Source organism: Eumetopias jubatus, unplaced genomic scaffold (genome assembly GCF_037043125.1).
Source record: "Eumetopias jubatus isolate StellerSeaLion01/CBP00866 unplaced genomic scaffold, mEumJub1_p1.0 scaffold_17, whole genome shotgun sequence".
Lineage (NCBI taxonomy): Eukaryota > Metazoa > Chordata > Mammalia > Carnivora > Otariidae > Eumetopias > Eumetopias jubatus.
This window is the reverse complement of record NW_028274823.1, coordinates 85,134,117-85,160,871: the sequence shown is the minus strand read 5'-3', so window position 1 is coordinate 85,160,871 and position 26,755 is coordinate 85,134,117. Positions and strand designations below refer to the sequence as shown.

Below are 26,755 nucleotides of genomic sequence, written 5' to 3'. Positions count from 1 at the left end.
AGAACTGAAGGGGAAGAGAATATAGGAGAAAGAAAGACACTCGGTGGGGATGCATTTATAATTCCATCAGTTTGTAAGTTCGAGTATTTGCGTTCCTGATGTTTTTAGTGGGTTTGTATGCTAACTGATACATACATGATTTCTAAAATGAGTTTTCCAAAACATCCTTGCCTTACCCAAGCCGCCAAGCTGAGTGCACCAAGACGGCTCGAATCCAGTCGGCCTTACCTGCCGCCAAGCCCGCGGCGCCCGCACCAGCACCCGTGGCCGCACCCCCGCCGCCCCCGCCTCCCCCCGGGGCGCACCTGTACGAGGAGCTGGGGGACAGCACCATGTAAGTAGGCCTTGCAGCAGCCCTGACAGACAGGTGGGTGTGATGGATGCTGGGGGGTGAGTGTTTCATTTCAACCTGATGCGGAAATGCAGGTGACTTGAATTACGACATTTTTCTTATTAAAAAAAAAATTGTTGAGAACCTAAGGAAAGTTGAATTGAAAAATAATCAAAATATAAGCAAACCAAAAACATTAAAAACTGAGTAAAAGAAAACGTGCAGATGTCTAGCTTGAATAGCCTATTTAATCTGGAACCCTTCACAATTATGCAGATATATTTTTTTCTCCAAAATCAAAAATACATTCTGAAAATTTTTTTTCTCATACGAAATGAGGAAAAATAAAGCATAATCATAAAATAGTAATTCCTGATTTGGTATCAAAAGCCAACTCCTATTTGGTAGTTTGAAACTGATGTTATGGTTTCAATCATAGACTTTTTAAAGATACTATCTTAGGATATCATAAGATAGAGCAATTAAAATCTGAATGAAAATCTGAAACCTAAATGAAGAATTAAATATTAAATATCCAACCACTTAAAGAATACGCTTTTCATTATATTCCTCTCAAAAGAGACTGCGGTGATAGTATTTCTCCCACAATATTTAGAACCTCTAAGCATTACCAAATCATCCACATTTGAAAAACGTTTAAATTATTGTGAAAAGACTTCACAGATTTTCCCATAATGATGCTACCGTCATAACCTGATTCCTTTCGGGTTTATTTAACTTGCCTGTGTTTTAAAAATTCAAGAGTAACTATTTTTGGACATGACATGCACAAAAACCAAGGATGTTATAAAACTTTGAATATGGCTGAATTAAATCCAAGATACCTTTTATCAACTGGAATTTGGTGGAGCTGAGGGACTAAAACACATTGGCCTGTGTTACATTTGTAGCATTTACTAGTAGGAATAAAGCAAGCCTCAAAAATTATGAAATTTACCTTTTAATGGAAAAACTGGTTTTAACCACATGTATCAATATTATTTGCCATATTAATACTATTATACAAGGTGATGTTAAGTTTTAAAAATTTTTAAACTGATTTTTATGTTGTATATCTTAATGCTAAAATTGAATTTAATGTTTGACCCTTTAGTGCTTGGCATTTTATTTCTAAAATAATATGATACAGATGCATGCTTTAAGTATAGTTTTTAAATTTTTTTAATGAGTTGAAAACGGTCTCTTTTTGAATTACTGGTGAATGTAGGAATTGAGCCAATATGATTTGATTCTCTCTATATTAACCACCTCTCTCCAGCAAAAAAAAATACTCAGAAACTAAAAAAGACTTACGTGTAAAGTTCTGTTTTATCTGAAATTAGTGAGTGACCTATATTCATTTTTACTTAACAAAAGTAGATATACTGTAACATCATCTGGAATCAATATAGTTTGATGGTGACCATTTTCAAAGACCAACACTTAAGGACTACTTTTATTTGAAAAATTGTGGTAGACTTAGAGAATTTTGCAATTATAATACGTATTTAATGAAGTATTTTGAGTTCTGCACATTTAAATTATCTTTAACAAATGTTTAACCTATCTTTTTAAAAACTTTATACCGGGATTCTAACCATATATTACTATAAAGTATATTAGCTCCAAATGACTTATTATCAAATTTAAGAGAAAAAAAAATGAAAGGTTCTTTTTGAAAAAAATCTTGATGATCTAATTAATAACATCATACAGATTCATCAGTTGCTCTGTAATAGTCATCACAGTACTTATATATTCACTTTGTTCCAAACAGTATATGTATACCTTTTTTATAAATCAGTGTGGACTAATTTTTCAATCGGGACATAGAAACAATTCTCAGAATCTCATTTAAAATATCTGTTTTGGGATTGAAATCAACCATGTGTATTGAAGGTGAATTTTACCCAGGTATAGGAAATGGACAGCTAGCTACTTTATGTGATGAGACAACCAAAGAAATGCCATATGGTTTTGTCTAAAATGTTATTACATATCATTCTTTCGAGTAAATACAAAGGAAATATAAAAACATGCATTTTCTTTTCTGGATATACCTATCAAATGTTTAAATCAAGTTCCTGTTAGTATTTTCATAATCAACCTCAAATTAAGTATAGTTCAAACTCTTCTTCTTTTTTTTTTTTTTTTCTGTCGCATGTTTTCTCTTTCCCACCTGTGGATACATAGGCATAAGTAAGTAAATAATATCATTCTAATACGAGGCATTAGGGGAAAAAGATGCAAGAGAATAGATTAAGTTTTATTCTAAATATAGTAACCTTCATCTTTTACCATGGAGTCATTGGCCTTTTAAAAAGAAAGTTCTACCTTCCATACCTCATTCCCTGTTGGTATCTTGAAAACCTGTTCCTCCCAAGAAGCGTATCAAAATTCTTGCTTTTAATTTATTAAAAGTATTTCAAGATGTCTCTCAATCAAAAGTGATGCGGTCCCATTATATAGATAGTTCTTTCCAAGAAAAATTAAATCAAGAACAAATCTGTTTTTAAAAAATTGCCAAATAATGTGTCAGGTCCATTTATTAAAAAAAAAAAAAAAGACTTTGCAAGATCAGGAGAAGGGTTGGATGTCTGCTTAATCCAAATTGTCTGTCCTTCCCCAATTATCCAGGTGGGCCTGATAGCCCAAGGCCACTTGTGAGAATTCTCCCTTTGTAGTTTGTATCTTTGTGAAATGACACAGTAACAACTTGGGCTTTAGATAGCATTTTATTGCCTCACCTGTCATTCTTCTTTTTCACTGTGGCCACGCAATTTTTATTCACAGTATTTCCTTTTATTTCATTCCTGCTGTGTGGGTAAATAGTAAACAATAATCAAGAAAATGTTACTCTGTTTGAGCTTGAGAGCAAAATCTGAGGAGAGACTACTGAAAACCAGCCAGCCTTGCTGGGAGAAAGGTCCCGATGCTTTCATTACAGACACTTGCTTACGTCCTTTCACTTGGTTGATTTTATTTATCACCCTCAGCCACCGTAACTTTGTGTCAGTGTATGAGCAACTCTTCCAGGGATATCAAAACTGTGATTTGAACATAAGTCTTCTCATTAAAGTCGGTCTTGACCAAAATTTGATGCAGATCATATTCAAAATCCATACCAATAGCCCCTCTTCTTAATTGTACTGTTTATAGCATTTTAAAATGGATTCAGCTTAAAATTGAAATGGAAGGGAATAATCTCTGTCCAGATTCTAGCATAACTCCAATTTCTCCACTGTGATTTTGAACTGAACTCTATGAGAAAAATTCTCCCACCTGTCCTTGGAGACTTTAATTCTCTAATCTAGGAAATAGAGAATTCCTTTCTGTATTCTCTTCTAAGCTTTATCTCAGATAGGAGAGTACTTTTAGCTCCGGGACAGAATGACTGAGAGGAGAGATAATGTGTACTGAATCAGATACAGCTAAGGATCCTTTTCCCCGAACAGACAGCTCTGAGCACCCTCAACCAAAGCAAAGGATATGAAACCATTAGCCAAAATGCTGGTTTGCAATTTGGAGAATCATGATTTCTACATAAAGGAACTGTTATGTGTGGTCATGGATACTTTGCTGTATCTAACTGGAAAAAAAAAAATCAGTCTACAGATTGAAGCATTTTTCTAAAGAAAAAAAAATGAAAATTTCTCATGCTACTCACAGCTCTCAAGCTTTTCTTGCCCTGCCTTTCTGAGAACAGGGACATGAAAGTAATGTCTGGCTTCCGTAGATTAGTGTTATTTGGCCTTTTATATTTTGAAGTCGTAATGAGAACCATAAAGACATCTTTCTCATGAAAGCTATGTCACGACCTGTTTCCTTACATTTCATTATCTTCTTTTCTTTCAAGTCTTTTCCTTCTCTACCATTTCCAACAAAGCAGGGGAAATAAGTCAGTCTTGGAAGACAGGAAAAGTCCCCACACTGTGATGCCCTTTTCTTCTTCCAGCACTATTGAGACTCACAAGCAGGCTCATGTAGATGGATCCCTTAAGAACAACCAGCCCAAGTCGGCAAGAAAATACACACTGACGTCTGATGAGGACACCATAAGTATCCACAGTACTCTTTACAAGGAAACTCTAGATCCAAGACCAACAAATTCAGACGTTTTACTAAGAACGGATTTTATAGACTCATTTTTACCCAAAACACAAGCCCGGAGTAAGTCCCTGAGGGGCCCAAGAGAAATGTTTCAGAGGATGTGGAATCAGCCAGTCAGCTTCCCTCTGAGACCAGTGTGGGACCTTCCCAGGGGACCAGAAACCATAGAGCTGACGCAATGGCCGAGCCTCGGGCAGGAAGGTGGAGAGGAAACTACAGGGACCCTTCCAAACGAAAGAGGTAGCAGTAATCCCCTGCCTCCAGCTGGAGATCCGAATGTTGCCAAGAGAGGAGAAACAAGGCAAGCTGAACCACGGCTCACACGTGGAGCAGAACCCTTGGAGTCTCTGTCCTCAGACTCCTCCTGCTGCTCTCCTTCACCTCAGCCCTCCCCCTCCACTTTGCCGACTGTTTCAAGAACTGTGGAGCTCCAGTCCCAACCGGACATCATCCTTTCTCCTGCTGACTGTTCCTTGGAACTTTCTCCTTCAGTGCCCTGCATTTTAAACTCCCCAGTCTTTAGGAGAGAGACACCCACATGTATGTTGACAGTCGAAACGAGAAGGAACATTGTCGAAATCCTTCGCAAACCGCCGAGTATCTCCCTCCCTCCTCCCCCTCCTCCACTTTTTCCACTTTCCACCCCCCCTTCTCCTCCCTGTTCTTCTCCTTCACCTCTTCTACCTTCCCTCACCTCCCTCCCTCCCCCATCCCCCTCTCTTCCTTCTCCTCTGTCTCCTCCAACTTGGGCTCCGTCCACTAAGCGTGTCTGTGTACCCGTTGTTAAGCGCACTGTCAGTGTGACACCCGCCGAGGAAATCGAGTCCTCTGTCCCACAGCTACCAGCATCCGAAACAGTGTGTCGCGCAGATCCCCAGAGAGAACCAAAGGGCATCCTCAAGCATATTAAAAACCTAGCCGACCTTGAAAAGTCGGTAGCTAACATGTACAGTCAGATCGAAAAAAGCTTTCCAGCAACACACAACTCAAGACTTGAAACGAGTTGCCCTCCAGAGACAGAAAGTGTGGAAGTCACTGAACAGGACCAGGGCAATTTGCACAGTATTGTCGAGGGCATTGAGAACCCACCTCACAGTCAGTCTACCTCACTGTAATGCTTTTCCTGTTTTAACTGGACAACTCTTCTCTTGACCAAAATCTTCGAGAGGAGGCAAATTTGAACATTTAAAGAAGATTCCGTTCTTTTACCCTAAACTCAGTGCAATGCTGTTTTTCTCCTCATTTTTTTTTTTTACTTTTAAAGATTATTAACCTCTTTTCTAACTCATATTATAGATTTACCTTAATTTTCTTAACTACGAAGTAGCATTGTTTGTCTGCATTTATTTAAAAAGTAAGTAATTTCAATCTATTTTTCAATGGGAATATGTGGGCAAGAAAGTTCGCTTAAACCAGTGGCTTGTTAGCATGTTAATGCAGTAATGCCTACGTTTACTTTCTAATCATAGTTTTATTGAGTGCTTCAGGAAAAAAAAAGCAAACTGTTAAAATAATCTAAAAAAAAAATGATATCATAGGTTCTGTTCTTTCCTTGAAGACCATGTATTTGGTAAGTTTAAACACTACCAAAGTAAAAATGTTATGTATCTAGAAATGTAGGATTTGACAGATATTATGGTATTCCAAAATAAATCCCAGGTGCTGTAAGATGTAGTCATCTGTTTTCCTACAAGAATATTCTTTACTCTGGCTTGCTTTTATCTTACTAGTATGCTTATACATTTGAAAAATCTTTTACTTTTTCAATTATGCTCTTACTCTGTTTCTTTCTCATTATGCTTTTTCTTCCCTTCTTTATGATGAAAATAAATCTTGTTGGCTTTTGTAAGACATTTCATTTTTCCCACAGATGTTTAAAGTGGTCTTCAGTTTTGCTTGTCCACATTTTGATATCATCTCATAATGTGGTATCATCTCATAATTATAATTTTATCAGAAGATTCTCCTTCAAAGAAAATATTTTTCTCCAGTTTAATAGTTTAATAAAGAAATTCTAATCAGTTTCATCAAAATAAGTTTCAATAAATGTCTACAAAGGTTTATCTAGTATGAATTTAGTTACTATTTGATGAAAATTAAAAAAAATTTATTGTTTATCAATTATGTTTGTCAAAATTTTAGAAAAGTGTATTAGCTTCATTTCTAGTTACCTTTTTTTTTAGAGATTATATTTACTTATCTGAGAGGGAGAGACAGAGACAGCAAGAGATAGTGAGAGATAGCAAGAGATAGAGAGGAGAGGGAGAAGCAGGCTTCCTGCTGAGCAGGGAGCCTGACTATGGGGCTCGATCCCAGGACCCTGAGATCATGACCTGAGCCGAGGCAGCGGCTCAACCGACTGAGCGACCCAGGTGCGCCGAATAGTTACCTCTCATTACTCTGGATAAGTCATCCAAATTTAGTTGTACAAATAAAATATAAACACATTAAATAGAAATCAAGAAGGAATATATCTAGCGAACTGTCATCAGTTTTATATAAGCCTTTATTCTTTGTATTAGGCAAATAGGATAAAAATGTATACTTCAGAAAGAAATTTTATGTTGTAGTTGTTCTCAGAACTCAGTTCGGCAAAGTCTTAAAGGCATCAGCTCAGCTAAGTGCTATCTTTTTAATGAAAGCTGCACTTGACCAGCAAGTAATTACACAGTTTTCCCATATAACACATGGAATAAATTTTATTTGTAATTCCCCACTTTGAATGCAAGTGTAATTATTTGATTTATTCTGCAGTTTTAATATTGTAGGAGATAAAAGTCTACACAGGAAAACAAAGCACAATTTCAAAATATAGGCAAAAGTCTCGCTTGATCATTTCCACTGTAAGTATATTAATATAGGCTCAGGGCCCTATAATGCATCATTCCAAAGGTTTTGTTCAGCTCTTACATTATGTGACATTTCTTCAAGTATTTGGTCTGTCATCCCTAATTAATAATATCAGACTTTTAAAAAAAGCTATAAATCTAATGGCTCCTCTGATTCAGATTCTTTTCATCCAAATCAAGAGGAATTTTCTTCTTGGGGTTCTTGAACATGATTTTTTTCTCTCTTTCACTGAAACACTTCAGTTGGAGTTTTTGTTGGCAGCCGGTCATATGCATGAGAACTTGTGCTATTTGGCGGACTCTGACAAGGTATTATTCATGAGTGTGTAAGCCTTTGATATGACTGTGTGTTTTTAAAAACTATTTTGTATCGACTTATTGGATATGTGAAAGAAATTCCTTGATAATGTATTCTCTAAATAATTACAAAGAAATATAAGAACTCCAAATACCAATTTTATGTAGGTATCTACGGCCTTACTGAATTTATAACATTTTCTACAACATTTTTTTAAATAAAATTTACTTAGTCTGTTTTACTAGTATCTTAGGCTTTTCAAATGAAACATCCATTCCCATGTTTTATATTTAATCTAGTTTTTTACTTACTCATTCTGTTTAGAGATCTCTGACTTCATCACAAAAGTCAGTTAGAACGTCTTCTGCACGAGACCTATAAATAATTCTCTGAGTACACGGGCCAAAATATTATTCCTCTTCTCAGTCCCTGAGCCCCCACAACCTGACAACCAACCTCCAGAGAAAGAACACCATTTTTTTTCTTCTCCATTCATTATGTGCTAATTAGTGTGTAAGAAATTATTAGATACCTTTATAAAAGACAGAAGTAGGTCACCATACATTTTCCTTATTGTTAAAAGTATGCTTAACGCATAAAAAAGGTGTGAAGTGAATAACTAATACACAGTGGATATAATCTACATAAAAATGCATCAATATTATATGACTGGTCTTAGAAGGATGAACAGGAAATCGTGTTAATTGAAAGCCTACAGTGATACACAGTGATTCTGTTGTGTGCTTTTTCCAAGTCACATTCTGCCTTTGAGCTGGGACAAACAGTACAAATAACCACATGAAAGATAACAAAAAGTTATTTGTTAACTAAAAGTTAACTTTGTTAACTGAAAACAGTGTAGCTCATCTCTTGATACTTTATTTTCTACATGTAGGGAAAAGGCTCCTAATGAAAAAAGTCAGCTTAAATATCCTGGGGAATAAAGTCCAGCTTTGGTTGGATACTTTATATCACCTATGTGACTGGATTCTCAAAACCAGAGTATGAGCTGTCACTATCTATCTATTCTCTGAAAGATACAAATTGAGGAAACTTCTAAATGCTTTAGAATGATTATCATTCTCATTAACTATTGGCAGAACCATAGAAGCAAAACTCATTAAAGAACCATTTCAAATAATGAATTGCCAATAGGATTAAGTAAGCATTACACTAGCATTATGACCAACCATTTCAATCAGCAATGCCTTAAGCACTTAAGATGTGTTCAGATAAGTAGACTTATTTTGTCAAGGCCTTATAATATTTTAAAGAAATTCTCTACAGAGATTGTTTTGTTGGACTTTAAAGTTATGTATATGCTTCTACATAGCAGTTACTAGCTTTGTATACTTGGTTCATAACAGCATACAATACGTACAGTACTTTAGGTCAACTGTAAATAATAGACAAAAAAATCTTTATAATTAATGACATTCAACACTGAAAGCCTGTGTGTGTGTGTGTGTGTGTGTGTGTGTGTGTGTGTGTGTGTGTGTGTGTGTGTGTATATATATTTCCCCCCCTCTCAAGTACAGTGGAACGTTTCCCCCAACTTGTGGTCCCTGAACTTTATAAATCTGTATGGTAATATTGAATATGAAATGAAAATGAAAGTATTCAGCTCTTATGTCTCAGAATGTCATTGACCCTTAAAAGCTAGTCAGTATTCTGCATTCATTATTTTTAGAATAAATTGATGCAAACAGACAAAAAAACATCTTACAGACGTTTGGAAGAATATATTCTAGGCATCAAGGTCATTTTTATCCTGTATCGATATGCTCTTCATGTATAAAACATATCTTTTCCCCAAATGAGTTTCTTATATGTATTAAGACTTGTCTAGGTTAGAGATGATATAGAATATTTTTAATCCAGTTGTTAATAAGAGAGTCAAAGTGTGCTATACATCACTGAGATAAAATAGATTGTGTAAGGTGTGCTGTTGATAGGGCATGAAAAGTCTGGGCTGATAATTGTTTTAGTAATGTAGGCATGAAACCTTGATCCCCCTGTCCTGATAAACTGCCACAAAATGTATTTCTCACTAAGACAGTTTCTAGTAAAAATTACCTTCTCATTTTTTTCAGATTAAAAAAAAAAGCCCTTATCTATAATTTTATTTAATCTGAAACTCTAAGTTGTTTAATACTGATTTCTTTGTTTCTGCCTTGCAGGAGAGGTTATGCATCAGAGGTAAGGGCTTTATGGTGTTATATAAAGCTTACTAGGAAAATATTTGCTTTATAGGCAGGACTGATTTTCATTCTTTCATAGGTAGGGTATTTTCCTTTATTTCAGTAAAACTTGTAAGTATGCTCTGCTACTTATTGTCTTTTATACCTGTTGCTGGTTTGTTCTGGGGTTTTAAGTGGGTGAACAAATATCAAATGCTCCCCTTTCCAAGGTTAAATGTATTGTTTCCTGAATTGCTATTACTCAGTATTGTGACATTCACCCAAATTTATTTTTCTAAGGCTAGAAACTTACTTTAGCAACCTGGGACTTGTGTCCCTTTTACCAGAGTCCAAAGCTCCTTCCTAACACAGGAGAGCTTCAGACCGTAAAGAGTTTTCAAGAGTCAGACTATGAGATATCTCTGGCTTCTCCATCGTGTTCGTGTGACTCTTGGGTCTGTGGAGAAGATGGTGGACAATCTAGCCGGTGGGATTTGGCCCAGCTATCCTGAAAGTGGCGCCGTCAGTGAGGTGACAAGAACCTCGCTGAGTTGAGCAGACAGCTTCCCAGTCAAGACAGTGAAATGAGCTCACGACCTGACTGGCCACTAGTTCAGAATGAACTAGTCCTAATGTATTTGGAAATCCAGATGAATGCATTTAAGAATAACTGGTTTTCAGGGACAGGTATCATAGCTAACAGATTGGATCAGACTATCTCTACCTTCAACTTCCTGCTCCTTTAGATGAATGCCTTAACTAGACAAAGTCACTCACAGCCGCGTCATGGAAAATCGAGCCTCCCTTCAGTCACATGGCTGTTCTCCTGGCCGTTTCCAACGGCTAGTTCGCCACTGGAATGGTCTCCCGGAATTTCTCTGCCCACATTGCCAGTGTCATTCCCATGTAAGATTTGTGTAAGCATTCCCTCAAAGAGTGGATCAACCAAAACTTGAACTGTGTCTCTTGTTCCCATGTGTTTAAAGGATAAATTATCAGGAAACAAACCAATAGAGACGTGTTTCCTTTGAGTCTGGGGGAGGCTGAGATGCAGTAAGGAGTGATCCCTGCAAAATCCAAGGAAGGACAATTTCCCCGATCACAGAAGAATTTCCAAAAGCATGCTCAATGCTTGACTAAAAGCAACCCAGGTTTTGGTAAAAAGAAAAATGGGGAGCATTTCTTAAATATGATGAGTATATTACGACTATATCATTATGTTATGTGCTCTACCCTTCTCAATAATGAACCTGATTACATTTAATGTGATTGGGGAGAAAAAAAGAGGGGCAATTTAAAACAGGGTTAAGTTTGTTCAAAAGGATCCTGTGGCACTTGAAGTGCTTTTAAAATTGTAAATAACTTTTTACACGAAAAAGTTTGAACAAAAAGTTACTTATAGGTTTTCATTTATTAAAGGTGATTAACTTAGATGTTAATTAAAACCATGATGAAATGCAAACTAATTCTTTATTTCACATTCCAACATCAATAGTCAAAATATTGGTGGCTATCACAGGAATAATAACTCATAATCCCAAGGTAACCAGTTTTAAGCTGTGGCCTTTTTTTTCTCTCTTTTCAATCATGATCTCCCTTTTCCACCGGAATTATTTTCTAAACCTTTTTCTATTTTAATTTCCTTTGGCAGCAACAGCAACTCCTGAGGCCTTCTCTTCTTAAACCAGAGGTATCAATTTTCTTTTTCTTTTCGACCTCACTGAGTCACCACAATATTTTATGTAACGTTAAGGCCCATCCTACACACACCAGAGTGTAATCACATGGCATGATTTCATAAGACAGAGAAGGGGTGGTTTAAAGTGGAAACAAAGACATAAGTAAGCAAGCAAATCACTTCTCTCTTGCTTGCGGGGGGCTGAAATTCCAAATTTTTAGCTTCATTCTCTAGGAGTTAGACAAATAAGACCTTTGCTCCTATTGAAAGCAAGCTATCATTGAATGAGACAAATTATGAACCAGATCAGTCACTTGAATTAGTGGATCTAGATTCATCAGAACCATTCCTGAGATGAGCTTTGGAATAGGCAGTGTTTGAGGAAAGAAAGCTGGTGTCGACACTGAAATAAGGCAAGGCAGAAACTGGGTTGTGATAAATAGTCTTTAATCATGGGATCGGAAATATACAGCCTTGGGCACGTGTCTACTTCAAAGTGCCTATGACATTTTCTTCTGCAACGAGGAAAAGATACTCAGAATTATATAATGCGTATAATTCATACTTATGCTCATATGCTAACTTCAAAAAACGTTAATTTTAAATGTCTATTTTGGCAGATTTAGTATTTTATAAGTTCCACTTAAAAATTATTTGTTGTATTCTTTTAAAAAAAACACAACAGAATCTTTATTAGAGAGAGGCATTTTGTGATTAGAATTTACTCTCCAAAATTTGGAGGTTGATGGGCAGGAATATTCAGCTTTTATAAAGTTTTAGCAAAAATTTCTGTGAAGGCATCTCCATAGACTATTGAATCAGATAAGTTGGACTTAAAAGCCAAATGCCAATTCCTGGATGCAAGACTTTGGTCAAGATATGCACCCTCTCGAGTAGCATTTTCATCTTCTATAAAATCTTGGCAGTCATATTTAGTGTATAAGCTCCTACCACAGCAACTGGAGCATGGTAGGAAGAAATTCTGTAACTGGTAGTCATTTTTTTTGCTGTTGTTTGCATTAGCATACATGTTTATTCTTTGTCAGATACTAAATTAATCCTGGCTTACAGTGAACACTACATCAAAAACTAATGTTCTATACGTTGGCTAACTGAACAGAGTAATAATAAAAAAATCCTGGCTTCTCTGTGGGGTTAGCAGAAATGTGTGGCAACAGGGACTGAATTAGGCAGCAGGGGAATCTTAATGGTTACCATGTGCTTCCTCCATTGATTTATTTATCTTTTTCTGAATAATTGATGTTCTAGCCTTCAGTAATGGATGGTAGAAGAATCTAAGAGGGACCCTTCAGATTATTCCCTTCTACCATCCTGCGTCTTTTCCTACCGAGCTCAGACCACAGAGTGACCGATTGAATGAAGGATTAAGTTTCCTGAATTTCTTCCCAGTTGCTTCTGTCCTTCTGTAATATTTCTAAAGTCATCTGACACCAGATATATATCGTAACTACCAAAAGCTCAGCTTTATTCTCCCTGTAGGAAAAAAAAAAAATTGTGTGTAAAGAAAAATGATTCTAAGTCTTAAAATCTGAAATCCACTCAGTTGCATTATACTTCCATAGATATTTGTTTTTCATTATCGCTAAAAGTTATTAAGATTCAACTTAAAAATCTTTTTTAATTGTTGTAGAACAAAAATTAGAGATCTTCCCTCTTAACAAATTTTAAGTGCATAATAGTGTGGTTAACTATAGTAACACAGTGTTGTACAGATCTTCAGAACTTTTCCAACCTGCTTAATTGCAACTTTATGCCAGTTGAAAGCAGCGCCCATTTCCCCTTCTCCCCACCCCCCAGCAACATCATTCTACTTTCTGCTTCTAGGAGACTCTTTCAGATACCTTGTACAATGGAATCGTGCAGCATTTGTCCTTCTCTGACTGCTTTATTTCACTTAGCATAATGTTCTCAAGGTCATCCATGTTGTTGCATATGGCAGCAACTTCCTTCCTTTTTCAGTCTGAATGATATTCCACTGTATTTATGTACTGCATTTTCTTTATCCATTCTTCCATTGATGGCCATTCAGGATTAAAATTCAGAACCATTTTGTCGTCTTTTCTCAGTCTCTGTATATATTAGATTAAGCATGCATTCATCAAGCCGTTTCAAAGTTTTAGTTCTGATACCAATTTGCTTCATTTAAACCAATATAATCACATTGGATTTTAGATGCCTCAAAAATCTAAGTTCACCAGTAAGAAAAGAAAAAATATATATGTTAACATAGTTTGAATAACAAATCTAGACTAAACTTTGTCCCAATTCTTATTGCTCTCTGTTGACCTCATTTCCCACCCCCCTTTCTGGAATGAACACTTTTTGTTGAAATAGACCCACAGACATAAAAGTATACAGGTCATTATGCACAGCTAGATCAATTTTTACAAAGTGCACTCTCCCTACTAGTTCTCCAGAAGCCTCTCCATGTTGGCACTCAGATATTATTTCTCCTTTCCCTGACCACTCACCCGGCTGCTGCTTCTTGCCCCTAAGATAAGTGGTTTAATGAAATATACATATACATATATATATAAATACTTAATATATATTAAAATAATACATATATATTTCAAAGTTTCAGCTTTGTTGAAGTATAATTGACAAAATTGTATGATATTTACAGTATACATTGTGGTGATTTCCTGTTTGGTGAGAACGGTTAAGTTCCCCCTTTTCTTTACTTAACAGATCTCAGTTACACATTCAGGGGTATCAACTGCAGTCACCATGTTACACATTCAATCCTCAGAACTTTCTCATCTTATAATTAAGATGCATACCATTTTATCAACCTCTCCCTACTTTCCTCACTCCCAGCCCCTCACAACCACTTTTCTAATCTCCATTTCTGTGAGTTTTACATTTTGTTTGTATTCCACATATAATTGATACCATCCAGTATTTGTCTCCTGTGTCTGGTTTTACTTAATATAACACCCTCACATTCCACCCAGGCTGTCACAAATGGCAGGACTTTCTTCTGTCTAAATGTAGACCTTTACTGCACAGTAGCAATATCTTAGCCAATGAGATTTTTGTGATTATTTTTTTTGTTTCTTCTACGCCTTTTTTAATTGACATTCTTTTATTTTTGTATTATTAACATATAATGTATTATTTGTTTCAGGGGTACAGGTTTGTGATTCAACAGTCTTACACAATACACAGAGCTCACCACAACACATACCCTCCCCAATGTCTATCACCCAGCCACCCCATCCCTCCCACCCACCTCCCCTCCAGCAACCCTCAGTTGGTTTTCTGAGCTTAGGAGTCTCTTATGGTTTGTCTCTCTCTCTCTCTGTTTTTTTCTTGTTTCATTTTTTCCTCTCTTCCCTTATGATCCTCTGCTTTGTTTCTCAGATTTCACATATCAGAAAGATCATGTGATAGTTGTCTTTCTCTGATTGACTTTATTCGCTTAGCATAATACCCTCTAGTTCCATCCATGTCATTGCAAATGGCAAGATTTCATTTTTGTGATGACTACATAATATTCTGTTTGTCTGTCTAATTGACCACATCTTCTTTATCCATTCATCTGTTGACAGACATCTGAGGTCTTTCCATAGTTTGGCTATTGGGGACATTTCTGCTATAAACATTAGGGTACAGGTACCCTTCAGATTGCTACATTTTAATCTTTGGGGTAAATGCACCAGTAGTGCCAGTGCTGGGTCGTAGGGTAACGCTACTTTCAACTTTTTGAGGAACTTCCATACCGTTTTCCAAAGTGGCTGCACCAGCTTGCATTCCCACCAACAGTGTAGGAGGGTCCCCCTTTCTCCACATCCCCGCCAACATCTGTCGTTTCCCAAGTTGTTAGTTTTAACCATTCTGACAGGTGAGAGGTGATATGTAATTGTGGTTTTGATTTATATTTCCCTGATGATGACTGATGAGCATTTTTTCATGTGTCTGTTGGCCATCTGGATGTCTTCTTTGCAGAAATGTCTGTTCATGTCTTCTGCACATTTCTTGGATTATTTGTTTTTTGAGTGTTAAGTTTGATAAGTTCTTTATATATTTGGATATCAGCCCTTTATCTGAAATGTCATTTGCAAATATCCTCTCCCATTTTGTCAGTTGTCTTTTGGTTTTGTTGACTGTTTCCTTTGCTGGGCAGAAGCTTTTTATCTTGATGAAATCCCAATAGTTCATTTTTGCCCTTGCTTCCCTTGCCTTTGGCGACGTTTCTAGGAAGAAGTTGCTGCGGCTGAGGTCAAAGAGGTTGCTGCCTTTGTTCTCCTCTAGGATTTTGATGGACTCCTGTCTCAAGTTTAGGTCTTTCATCCATTTTGAGTCTGTTTTTGTGTGTGGTGTAAGGAAATGGTCCAGTTTCATTCTTCTGCATGTGGCTGTCCAATTTTCCCAACACCGTTTGTTGAATAGACTTTTTTCCATTGGACATTCTTTCCTGCTTTGTCGAAGATGAGTTGACCATAGAGTTGGGAGTCCATTTCTGGGTTCTCAACTCTGTTCCACTGATCTACGTGTCTGTTTTAGTGCCAGTACCGTACTGTCTTGATGATGACAGCTTTGTAATAGAGCTTGAAGTCCGGAATTGTGATGCCGCCAGCTCTGCTTTTCTTTTTCAACATTCCTCTGGCTATTCGGGGTCTTTTCTGGTTCCATACAAATGTTAGGATTATTTGTTCCATTTTTGTGAAAAAAGTTCATGGTATTTTGATAGGGATTGCATTGAATACACATTCAAGATTGTTCTAGGTAGCATAGACATATTCACAATACTTGTTTTTCCAATCCACGGGCATGGAACATTTTTTTTCCGTTTGTGTCTTCCTCAATTTCTTTCATGAGTGTTCTCTAGTTTTCTGAGTACAGATCCTTTGCCTCTTTGGTTAGAATTATAACTAGGTATCTGAAGGATTTTGGTGCAGTTGTAAATGGGATCAACTAATCCTTAATTTCTCTTTCTTCTGTCTCATTGGTGTATAGAAATGCCACTGATTTCTGTGTATTGATTTTATATCCTGCCACTTTACTGAATTCCTGTATGAGTTCTAGCAGTTTTGGGGTGGAGTCTTTTGGGTTTTCCACATAAAGTATCATATCATCTGCAAAGAGTGAGAGTGGACTTTTTCTTTGCTGATTCAGATGCCTTTTATTTCTTTTTGTTGTCCAATGGCTGAGGCTAGGACTTTTAGTACTATGTTGAAGAGCAATGGTGATAGTGGACGTCCCTGCCATGTTCCTGACCTTAGGGGAAAAGCTCTCAATTTTTCCCCATTGAAAATGATATTCGCTGTGGGCTTTTCATAGATGGCTTTTGTGATATTGAGGTATGTTCCCTCTATGCCTACACTCTGAAGAGTTTAAATTAAGAAAGGATGCTGTACTTTCTGAAATGCCTTTTCTGCATCTATCGAGAGGATCATAGCGTTCTCGTTCCTTTATTAATGTATTGTATCACATTGATTGATTTGCGGATGTTGGACCAAACTTGCAGCCCAGGAATCAATCCCACTTGGTCGTGGTGAATAACCCTTTTAATGTACTGCTGGATCCTATTGGCTACTATTTGGGTGAGAATTTTGGCGTCCATGTTCATCAGGGAGGGATATTGGTCCTTAATTCTCCTTTTTGGTGCATTCTTTGTCTGGTTTGGGGATCAGGGTAATGCTGGCCTCATAAAAAGTGTGGAAGTTTTCCTTCCATTTCCATTTTTTGGAACAGTTTCAGAAGAATAGGTATTAATTCTTCTTTAACTGTTTGGAAGAATTCCCCAGGGAAGCCATCTGGCCCTGGGTTCTTGTTTGTTGGGAGATTTTTGAGGACTGCTTCAGTTTCCTTGCTGGTTATGGGTCTGTTCAGGTGTTGTTTCTTCCTGGTTCAGTTTTGGTAGTTTATATGTCTCTAGGAATGCATCCATGTGTTCCAGATTGTCTAATTTGTTGGCATTTAGTTGCTCATAATATGTTCTTATAATTGTATTTCTTTGATGTTGGTTGTGATCTCTTTCATTCATGATTTTGTTGATTTGGGTCATTTTTCTCTTTGAGAATTCTGGCCAGGGGTTTATCAATCTTGTTAATTCTTTCAAAGAACCAGCTCCTGGTTTCATTGATCTGTTCTACCGTTCTTTTGGTTTCTATTTCATTGATTTCTGCTCTGGTCTCTATTATTTCTCTTCTCTTGCTGGGTTTAGGCTTTATTTGCTGTTCTCTCTCCAGCTCCTTTAGGTGGAGGGTTAGGTTGTGTATTTGAGACCTTTCTTGTTTCTTGGGAAAGGCTTGTATTGTTATATACTTTCCTCTTAGGACTGCCTTTGCTGCATCCCAAAGAGTTAGAACAGCTATGTTTTCATGGATTTTTTTAATTCTTTAATTTCCCCGTTGATCCATTCATTCTTCAGTAGGATGCTCTTTAGCCTCCATGTATTTGAGTTCCTTCCAACTGTCCTCTTGTGATTGGGTTCTGGTTTCAAAGCATTGTGGTCTGAAAATATGCAGGGAATGATCCCAATCTTTTGGTACCGGTTGAGACCTGATTCGTGACCTAGGATGTGATCTAGTCTGGAGAATGTTCCATGGGCACTAGAGAAGAATGTGTATTCTGTTGCTTTGGGAATGTATCTGTGAAGTCCATTTGGTCCAGTGTGTCATTTAAAGTCTTTATTTCCTTGTTGATCTTTTGCTTAGAGGATCTGTCCATTTCAGTGAGGGGGGTGTTAAAGTCCCCCACTATTATTGTTGTGGATGTGTTTCTTTGCTTTTGTTATTAATTGCCTTATATCAATGGCTGTTCCCATGTTAGGGGCATAGATATTTACAATTGTTAGATCTTCTTATTGGATAGACCTTTAAGTATGATATAGTGTCCTTCCTCATCTCTTATTATAGTCTTTGGTTTAAAATCTAATTTGTCTGATATAAGGATTTTGGTGTCCATTATCCCCCCCCTTTCAATTTGGAGGTGTCTTTGGGCCTAAAAAGAGTGTCTTGCAGACAGCATATGGATGGGTCATGTCTTTCGATTGGGGCATTTAGTCCATCTACATTCAGGGTAACTATTGAAAGATATGAATTTAGTGCCATCGTACTGCATGTAAGGTGACTGTTAACTGTTTATTGTCTCTGTTCCTTTCTGGTCTATGTTACTTTTAGGCTCTCTCTTTGCTAAGAGGACCCCTTTCAAGATTTCTTGTAGGGCTGGTTTGGTGATTGCCAATCCTTTTAGTTTCTGTTTGTCTTGGAGCCAATGCGGGTTATCCAAGGTATGCTTTACCACTGATTGAAAACATTTCACCTGGCTTCTAAGACATACATTAATGTGTCTGTTCTCAAAGTTTATGTAAATAAGATTCTATAGGATATGTTCTATTTGCGCCTGACTTTTGCTCGTCGTTCTGTTTGGGAGAGTCATTTTTGTTATTGGGTGATGCAGTAGTGTGTATTTCATGGGCTTGTGGCTTGGTTCCAGTTTTTGGCTGTTACAAATGATGTATTTTGGTGCACAACTGTACACATGTGTAGCATATAAATGGATCTATATTGAATTTTTGTGAAAGGATATGCATATATTTGACTTGTGTATTATTGCTAAAAATTTACCACTGGATTTGGTGAATTTATAATGTCTCCAAAAGTGTCTGAGAGGTCCAGTTGCTCCGTGTCCCTGCTAAAAACTTCTATTTGTTTGTTATAGCCATTCTGGGTGGGTAAACTGAAGGAGTGTTAACATGAAATTGAACACCTTTGCCGAACTATTTGTAAGCTGCAAAGTCACTGCAAAGTAGCAACCTGAAGAAGCATCCAGGGAATGGCGGTTACTAGATGCAAGAGAGGCGCACATGGGAGAGCCGACTGTGGCACTGGGTAGGGTGTAAAAGGCAAGAGGACAACTGCAAGAACGTGATCACTACCACGAGCAGGGCCAGAACCTAAATTCATGGCACAGAAATGGAGCCCGGTGTTGCCATCTTGTTATTTTTGGAGAGAAACCCCAATCCAGATTTTTAATCGCATTTTCTGATTAGAATTTGGGCAATTAATATCCACCATGAAGGCTGTGAATTCCAATTTTTAATGACTTTTTTCCCCCTGACTTTTATTACTAGATCTGGACCAACAAAATAATAAATGACCTTAGGGATAAATACCCACTATTTTCCTGTGGGTACTTTTTCGCCTCCCTCCCTTTTCTTACTTCATTGCACAGTTCATTTGGTTAACTTTTGCAGTTTGTGTATATGTTAGGAAAAACATCTTTCTATAGGAGAAACCTTGAAAGGGCTTGTGCCCTTTTTAAATAATTAAATACAGAGTGAGCAGTATGTTTTAAAATGTAAACACCCTTGAGAGGTATCACACATTAATGTCATTTAATGTATAAATGATTATGAGGAGATTCTTTCGTAAATGTAATGAACAGACGTGCTCAGGATGCTATGAAACTGTTAATCAGGAAGGTAACTTTATCATTTCCTTCAAGGCTAAAGTCTATTAATACAAGTTAAAATAGAGTGAAGTATGAAGTGTCTACTGATAAGTTACTTTAAATTAGAAAAAGCGTACCTTTTTTTAACCTCCCCAGTTCTTTCTAATGACATAACTTTATTTCATATCAGATAAAAAGAAGTTTTTATTATGTTTGACTAACATATGTAATTAAGGTTTTTTGGCAGGAGCGTTCTGAGAGTCATGGGATTCTAGGTCTGGCAATAAATCTGAATTCGTTCGATCTAAAATGTGGTAAGAATCTATTTTCAAGTGCAATTTCTCTTTCTGAACAACAGGAGTTATCCATGGAGTCTGGAATTGATGCTGGCCAGGAATACGGACAAGATTATTACAGTTATGAGCATGGGTACATCTTCAGATTTTTTTAATCCAGTATCAGTTTTTTTATACATGTCACTTCATCTTTGAAAAGGAATTATATATCTACTTTTAGTTTCAATCAAGTTTTATCCATTTTTCTATATTCAGTTCTGGTTCTATGTTGATATTGACTACAACTCTAATGATGCAGTAAAATGATTCAAAATTATTTCTATGAGAAATAGAAGTCAAACATATTTGCTCAATTCCTGAATTCACCATTTCTGGCATATGAGATGTTTAACATTTTATCTAACTAGTCAGCCTCAAGATTTGCCCAAGAGAAATTAAGAAAAAAAAATAAGTATTTCAAAAGAAGAATGTATACACCTTTCCAGACCATGTTGGAAGAGATCTTCACTGTAAAGATAGAGATGTTATGTCCCGAATAAGCTATGTAGTTTACAAAGAACCTATTTCCTGTTCTAAATTCTTCAACTAATTAAGGCATGATATGCTCTTCTCTAAACACCAGTCTCTCCCAAAACTTAAATCTGAAATAACCTCTTTTTACTATTATTCTAGGATACTGTCATGGCAAAAACCACTGGCCATCAGGTTGTAGTTCTTACTCTACGGTTTTGTAACTAGTTGACAAGGAGCACAATAGGTGCTATATAATGTATCTGTTGACTGAATGATGAGGACAAAGAAGAAAACAGAGCTTAGTCATGGTTACCAGGATCCCATGGAAACATGTTGAACGCTGTGAGTTTGTTTCAGGTATGAGATGCCTCAATATGGAAGCCGTCGCCGTCTGTTACCACCGGCTGGACCAGAGGAGTATGGTGAGGTAGTTGGTGAAGCCGAGGAGGAGTATGAGGAGGAAGAGGTAATGCCGTGATGTTTAACCCTTTTTGAATAGCGGGCTGCAAAAAATTTCAAAAATCAGAAACCCTATTCACTTACTATTTTTTCTGTAGAAATTTAATAACACAGACCATTTCATTGCCTTGTGTATAGAAGGAAATTGTGCAAGTTTATTTCCTTCTATAGAATGTCAAATGCCTAGAATAAAGCCATGATAAAGTTAACATTATAATCAAATATATAAAAACTCTTTTGCCAAACGATGTGGGGCATACCTAAAAATCAGGGAAAAGTAGTTATCAGAAGTAAAATATCACCACCAATACGTTTAATGGAATTCTGTTATGCATCTTTTAATTAACATGACTCATTTATATACTTTGCCTATATTACTTGGAACACTTATCCAAAACAAAAAACAAAATAAATGTCACTGTAGCTTTACCCTGCTCAAAAGTAAGAAAATAGTTTATCTGAATAGTTCATGTGATATTTGACTATCATAATCTCCTGATTATTTACAATTTTGTTAAAGAAAACACATGAAACTATTAAAGTGTAGGGAGGGAGAGAGGAGAGGTGATAATTACTTCTTTCTCCTTTGATCTAAGATGTAAAATAAACTCTGAATGAGAAAAAAAAATTGGAAAACCTCATTAAAAAGTACCAGCCAAAATAAAATACATTTTCATGATCATTTTCCATCTGTATGCAGTGGGGATGAACCACGGAGAACTTGGTGCTTATTCTCTGAACCTAGTTATAACCCTTATAACCCTTCTTGACCTGTGTGGGACAAGGTCACATCACAACCATCCCCCTGCTGACGGTTCAATTGCATTTTCGTGATTTTCAGGAAGAGACAAAGAAAATTAGAAAACCAAAAGTCCAAGTTAGAGAGCCTAGTGAGGAGGAAGAAGTAGTGGTCACCATTGAGAAGCCACCGCCAGCCGTGCCCACGTACACAACGTGGAAGAGAGCCAGGATCTTCCCGATGATTTTCAAGAAAGTTAGAGGGCTTGCTGACCGAAGGGGCCTCACCGAACTTGAGGGGGAAGAATGGCAGAGACGCCTTGAGGAGGCTGATAAAGATTATCTGAAACTCACTCTGGACCAAGATGAAGCCACAGAAAGCACAGTGGAGTCAGAGGAGGAGTCGTCCAGTGACTACACTGAGTACAGCGAGGAAGAATCCGAGTTCAGCGAGTCAGAGACCACTGAAGAAGAGTCAGAGACGCCTTCTGAGCAGGAAGAGAGCTCGACTCCTGAGTCTTCAGAAGAGTCAGAGTCCGCAGAGTCAGAAGAGGAGAAGGTCCGGAAAAACATCTTTCTGGCCCGAAGGCGGCCCGTTGGTCAAGAGGTCAAGGAGGTCAAAGGGAGAAAAGAGGAGCCCCCTGAGGAGCTGGAGGAAGAGCCCAGGGTGGAGGAAGCAGGAGAGGAGAGCGAGCTGGGCCCTGAGGAGGAGCCAGCAGGCCTTGAGGTCCCCGAAGAGGAGGAGGAAGGCAGTGTGGAGTCAGCATCGGTGGGGGCAGGTGGGGACAGCGAGGAGGACTCTGAGCCGGGCCAAAGTGTCAGCAGCAGCGAGAGCCAGTCCGGAGGGCCGTGGGGCTTCCAGGTGCCCGAGCAGGCGACCAGCAAGAAAGCACCCCGGGAGCAGCCCCCGGGATCCGGCTCCGAGGGCGACAACACAGCACTCTGAGCCAGGGCCCAGGAGGTGGGAGTTTGCTGTGGCGAGTGCTCTTGTGTGCCGTGCTTTCTGTGTGCCTTCTGCAATGACAAGCCAAGGGAGGAACATGATCGTGACCTCTAGCTGACCTAGGATTAGAGGCATGCCCGAAAAGGGAACATACAAGCGCTACAAGTAGACTTGTACATCAGAGTGCACTAGGGTCAGACGGACTCATCTTCCTCTATTAGCCATTCCCAAGATAAACCATGCATCAATAGTTACTATCTCCTAGTGGAGTTTCTGTGAATCCACTATGGCATTATGCATTACCAGTGAGGCCCTGCCCGGTGGACTACATGGGGCTGTTTTTATTTCATCCGTAGACAATAAATCCTTGGGATAAAACCGGCAACAATTTTGCCTATATATACATTTCAACTGGCAAAAGGATTATAAAAAATATCACGAACATGTTCAAATGGGTTTGTATTAGGAGATAATTCATTTCAGTTAAGTTTTTACCATTTCTTTTCCATTGTGGCTATGAGTTAAAGTGGATTTAGAAAAAAAATTGAATTTTTACAAAACTTCTTTCTGGGTAAGTAAACGTAGTAAATTTGAGATATATATCTGGAAATCAAAAGCATGGCTTAGTCCAACACATTGGTAGTTCACATATTCTAAAAATGTGATACTATTTTGAGAGTAACCTAGTATTAGTTAACCTTTGCTCTTTGCCATTTCTCATGTGGATTGGTCAAAGAAAAATAAATTTGTAGACATGTCCATTGTGTTGCAGTTGCCTACTAGAGGAAAGTTTACAATCATTCATTTTCATTTTTGTGTATTACTGAATCAATTATTCAGGATGGGAAGATTCTTTCAAGTTCACATATATTTAAATAAAATGATCCAGAAGACCAGGATACTTCAAAGGATACTTCAAAGGATACAAAAATTGTGGCTATTATATTAGCAATTAGAATGTGGGTTAAAAAAATCTTTAAAATTTGGGAAAAGGAAGCATTAGAATGAACAGAATATACTAATACTGTGTGTTCCCTTCAATTGAACTTCCTGGAAGAGTAGAGCAGCTGTCAAACAATGGATCAGAGCCCTTACCTAAATATACTTTTTTTTTCCCCCATATAGAGCAGTAATTTGATCTAAATACAAGTGCCTCCTGACATGTCTGCTGCTTAACCGAGCAACACTGTCTTCAGAAGTGAAGCTCTAAAACCAGTGGACACGTGGCAGGAAGGAATGTGCTGTTAATAATATTGAGTTTCTTCTCACTCTTTTGAGTTCTTTAACCTTCTATGGCTTTCTATCGTTTCTGAATTTCACAGACCTTGTCATCGTTGCCCCTTTCACTCCTTTGACAGTGACTCCTTGTTTTTGATTTTGGCAGTGGGCGAGAAAAAGAATGATCAAGTTAGTTGTGGATCGCGAGTACGAAACGAGCTCTGCTGGAGAAGACAGTGCTCCGGAGTGTCAAAGAAGCCGCCTTCACCGTCCCAGCGCACACACTAACATCAACGGCGACATCTACATTGCCCAGAACGGGTCCGTGGTGAGAACCCGCCGTGCCTGCCTCACTGACACCTTAAAAGTGACTTCCCCTGTCCGACTGGGGAGGCATTTTAAGAAACTCGACAAGTTGGCAGTGACACATGAGGAGAATGTCCCCCTGAACACATTATCGAAGGGGCCATTCTCTACCGAGAAGATGAACACAAGACCCACTCTGGTTACGTTTGCCCCTTGCCCTGTGGGGACCGACGGTACCGCAGGGAAGCCATTGGGGCCCAGGCTGAAAAGCACAGTTGAACAGGAGTCCATGGTTGACAGTAAGAACAGCAAGGAGACTTTGGAATTCCCTAGTGACCACACGCACTCAGACGACGAGGAGCTTTGGATGGGCCCCTGGAACAACCTCCATATACCAATGACAAAACTCTGATTTTTTTAAAAAGTTATTTTGATTTTTACTTCAGTTTTTAATAAACTGTGCTTTTTATTGACACTGGGAAAACGATGTATGGGATTTATATCATGCACACAAGCTAAAACTTTGAACGATATGCTTTAAAGTTTAAAAAGAGACAAATTTGCACTTGCCTTTGTATCAATTAATTGTTCTTCCCAGAAAATCTTTCTGGACAGACTCTCTATTCCCTGAATAACATACCATTTAAACTTACCATTTAGCTGTTTGGTTGGGTATTTTTTTTTCATTTTAATAAATGAGAAATAATTTACTAAGTTATATCATTTATATTTTGTTAATTAACCTAGATTACTCTTCAGCTTCACAGTACCAACATGTACCAACACTTTTTGGTACACGTTGTGAATTTACTTTTCATAAAAATGGGAAAAATTAGAGCATTTTACAGGTAATGGGTTTATACAGTTGCCATCTATACCATCCTGATTTTTTCAAGGAAAGAATTACAGAGTGATAGCAAATGTGAGAATCTTTGTAAATTACTGAGAATCATGAGCCTATTTTCCTTATTGTCCGATATAGGTTTTCAGATATTTACATATGCATTTGTTGACCTTTTAAATAACACTTGAAATCATCTCTCTTTTATAAACACCATTCACAACTTTCCCTGGCATCTCCCCCACTCCAACCGCTTCGCACACGTACTTCACGAACACTCTATCCACACCATAGTAGGTGATTTAGTTTCGCCATCTGAAGTTAAATAATTGTCTGGAGCATCACAGAAATCTCACCCTCAGCAAAAGCTTACTGAGGTGGGAAAGGATCAAATAGGCAATAATGTATCTAGAACCACAACTTCAATATGGAAGATGTAGTAAGATCAGAGAAGTCTCACATTGATGTCATTGGTCATGAATATTTTATAAACCCAGTGTAAAGGAATTTGGCAGGGTCAAGAATTTATATAATAGGTGAAATGCCTACGAAGGGTATAAATCCATAGCTTCAATCACTTCTCCCAGGTCCAGCTTATTTATAGAATATTTTAATACCCATAATATTTATGTGCATACAGTGCAGAACCAGAATATGATTGCCTGGGCATTTTTTTTTTAATCAAAAAACAGTCTTGATTTTTCACCACTGAACAAAGCACAGTGTTTCATCATTAACAAATGAAAACCAAGTATTCTTTCCAAAAAAAAAAAAACAAGAAACTTGCCTTGTGTGTTGCGTACTCTCCAGATATTAAAAGGATGACAGAATATAAGAGAAAATTCAGAATTGTATTGAATATGACTTTGTATGATACTGAGTTCACCTCAAATCTTGCACAGTATTGACCAAGTTCAGATTTCAATAAAATTCTCATGCATGCTTATTATATGGTTGAAAGACCGAATAATGCACTATCAATTTCTCTCTCTCATGTTTCATAGTTTAAAAATAGTTGATTATAATGCTGTTTCCTTATTTCCAAAGTGAATGAATTGTATGTAACATGAACTTGCCAACTTATATAACTAGTATGGTTTAATTTCAGGTTTCAAAAAGTACTTGAGATCAAATGCAGGAACATCTCATTTATCTGACATTATTGGAAATCAATGCCTTCTGTACCCTTGCTGGAAAACCTGCCAGCATTAACTGGAAAGAAATATGGCATTCTAACATTAGGCTGTTAGAAATATAGTCCTGCTCACACCCCCAGGTGTACTAAACAAAAATCCACGTTCTCACAAGATCCCAAGGCGGTTGGTATGCATATTAAATTTTGACAAAGAATGACCTATACCACTCAACTCCACCAGAGCTTACTCCTTAAAGCACCAGAGCAATTGTTTTTAGTGTAACATATGTCGAAGTTAGATTGTGCATATTATACTTTCCTACCTGTTCAGTCAGAGATCACTAACTACATTATTTCCCTGCTGTCTGAGGGTCATCTCGCCTAGCATCCCATGATGGTCTCCGTGCAAAGAGCTTTATCTGTTTCTCTCTCCCTT

General features: G+C 37.6%; 1 protein-coding gene across 17 annotated transcripts in view; it reads left to right on the top strand.

Annotated features, from left to right (window-relative positions):
• Window positions 1-24,773, top strand: part of PCDH15 (protocadherin related 15) — a 781,344-nt gene extending 756,571 nt beyond the window's left edge. For 5 of the 17 annotated variants that reach the window (XM_088020015.1, XM_088020017.1, XM_088020018.1 and 2 more), the window contains 3 exons: window positions 182-334; window positions 2,525-2,530; window positions 4,188-5,556. In XM_088020015.1, coding sequence (XP_087876141.1) covers window positions 182-334; window positions 2,525-2,530; window positions 4,188-5,556 — 1,528 coding nt within the window. Of the gene's footprint in view, window positions 1-181; window positions 335-2,524; window positions 2,531-4,187; window positions 5,557-7,533; window positions 7,600-9,768; window positions 9,788-11,419; window positions 11,459-20,228; window positions 20,300-21,036; window positions 21,146-21,979; window positions 22,823-24,203 lie in introns of those variants that run through there. The other 12 variants (XM_088020014.1, XM_088020016.1, XM_088020009.1 and 9 more) reach the window with 7 other exon arrangements.
• The last annotated feature ends 1,982 nt before the right edge of the window (window positions 24,774-26,755 follow it).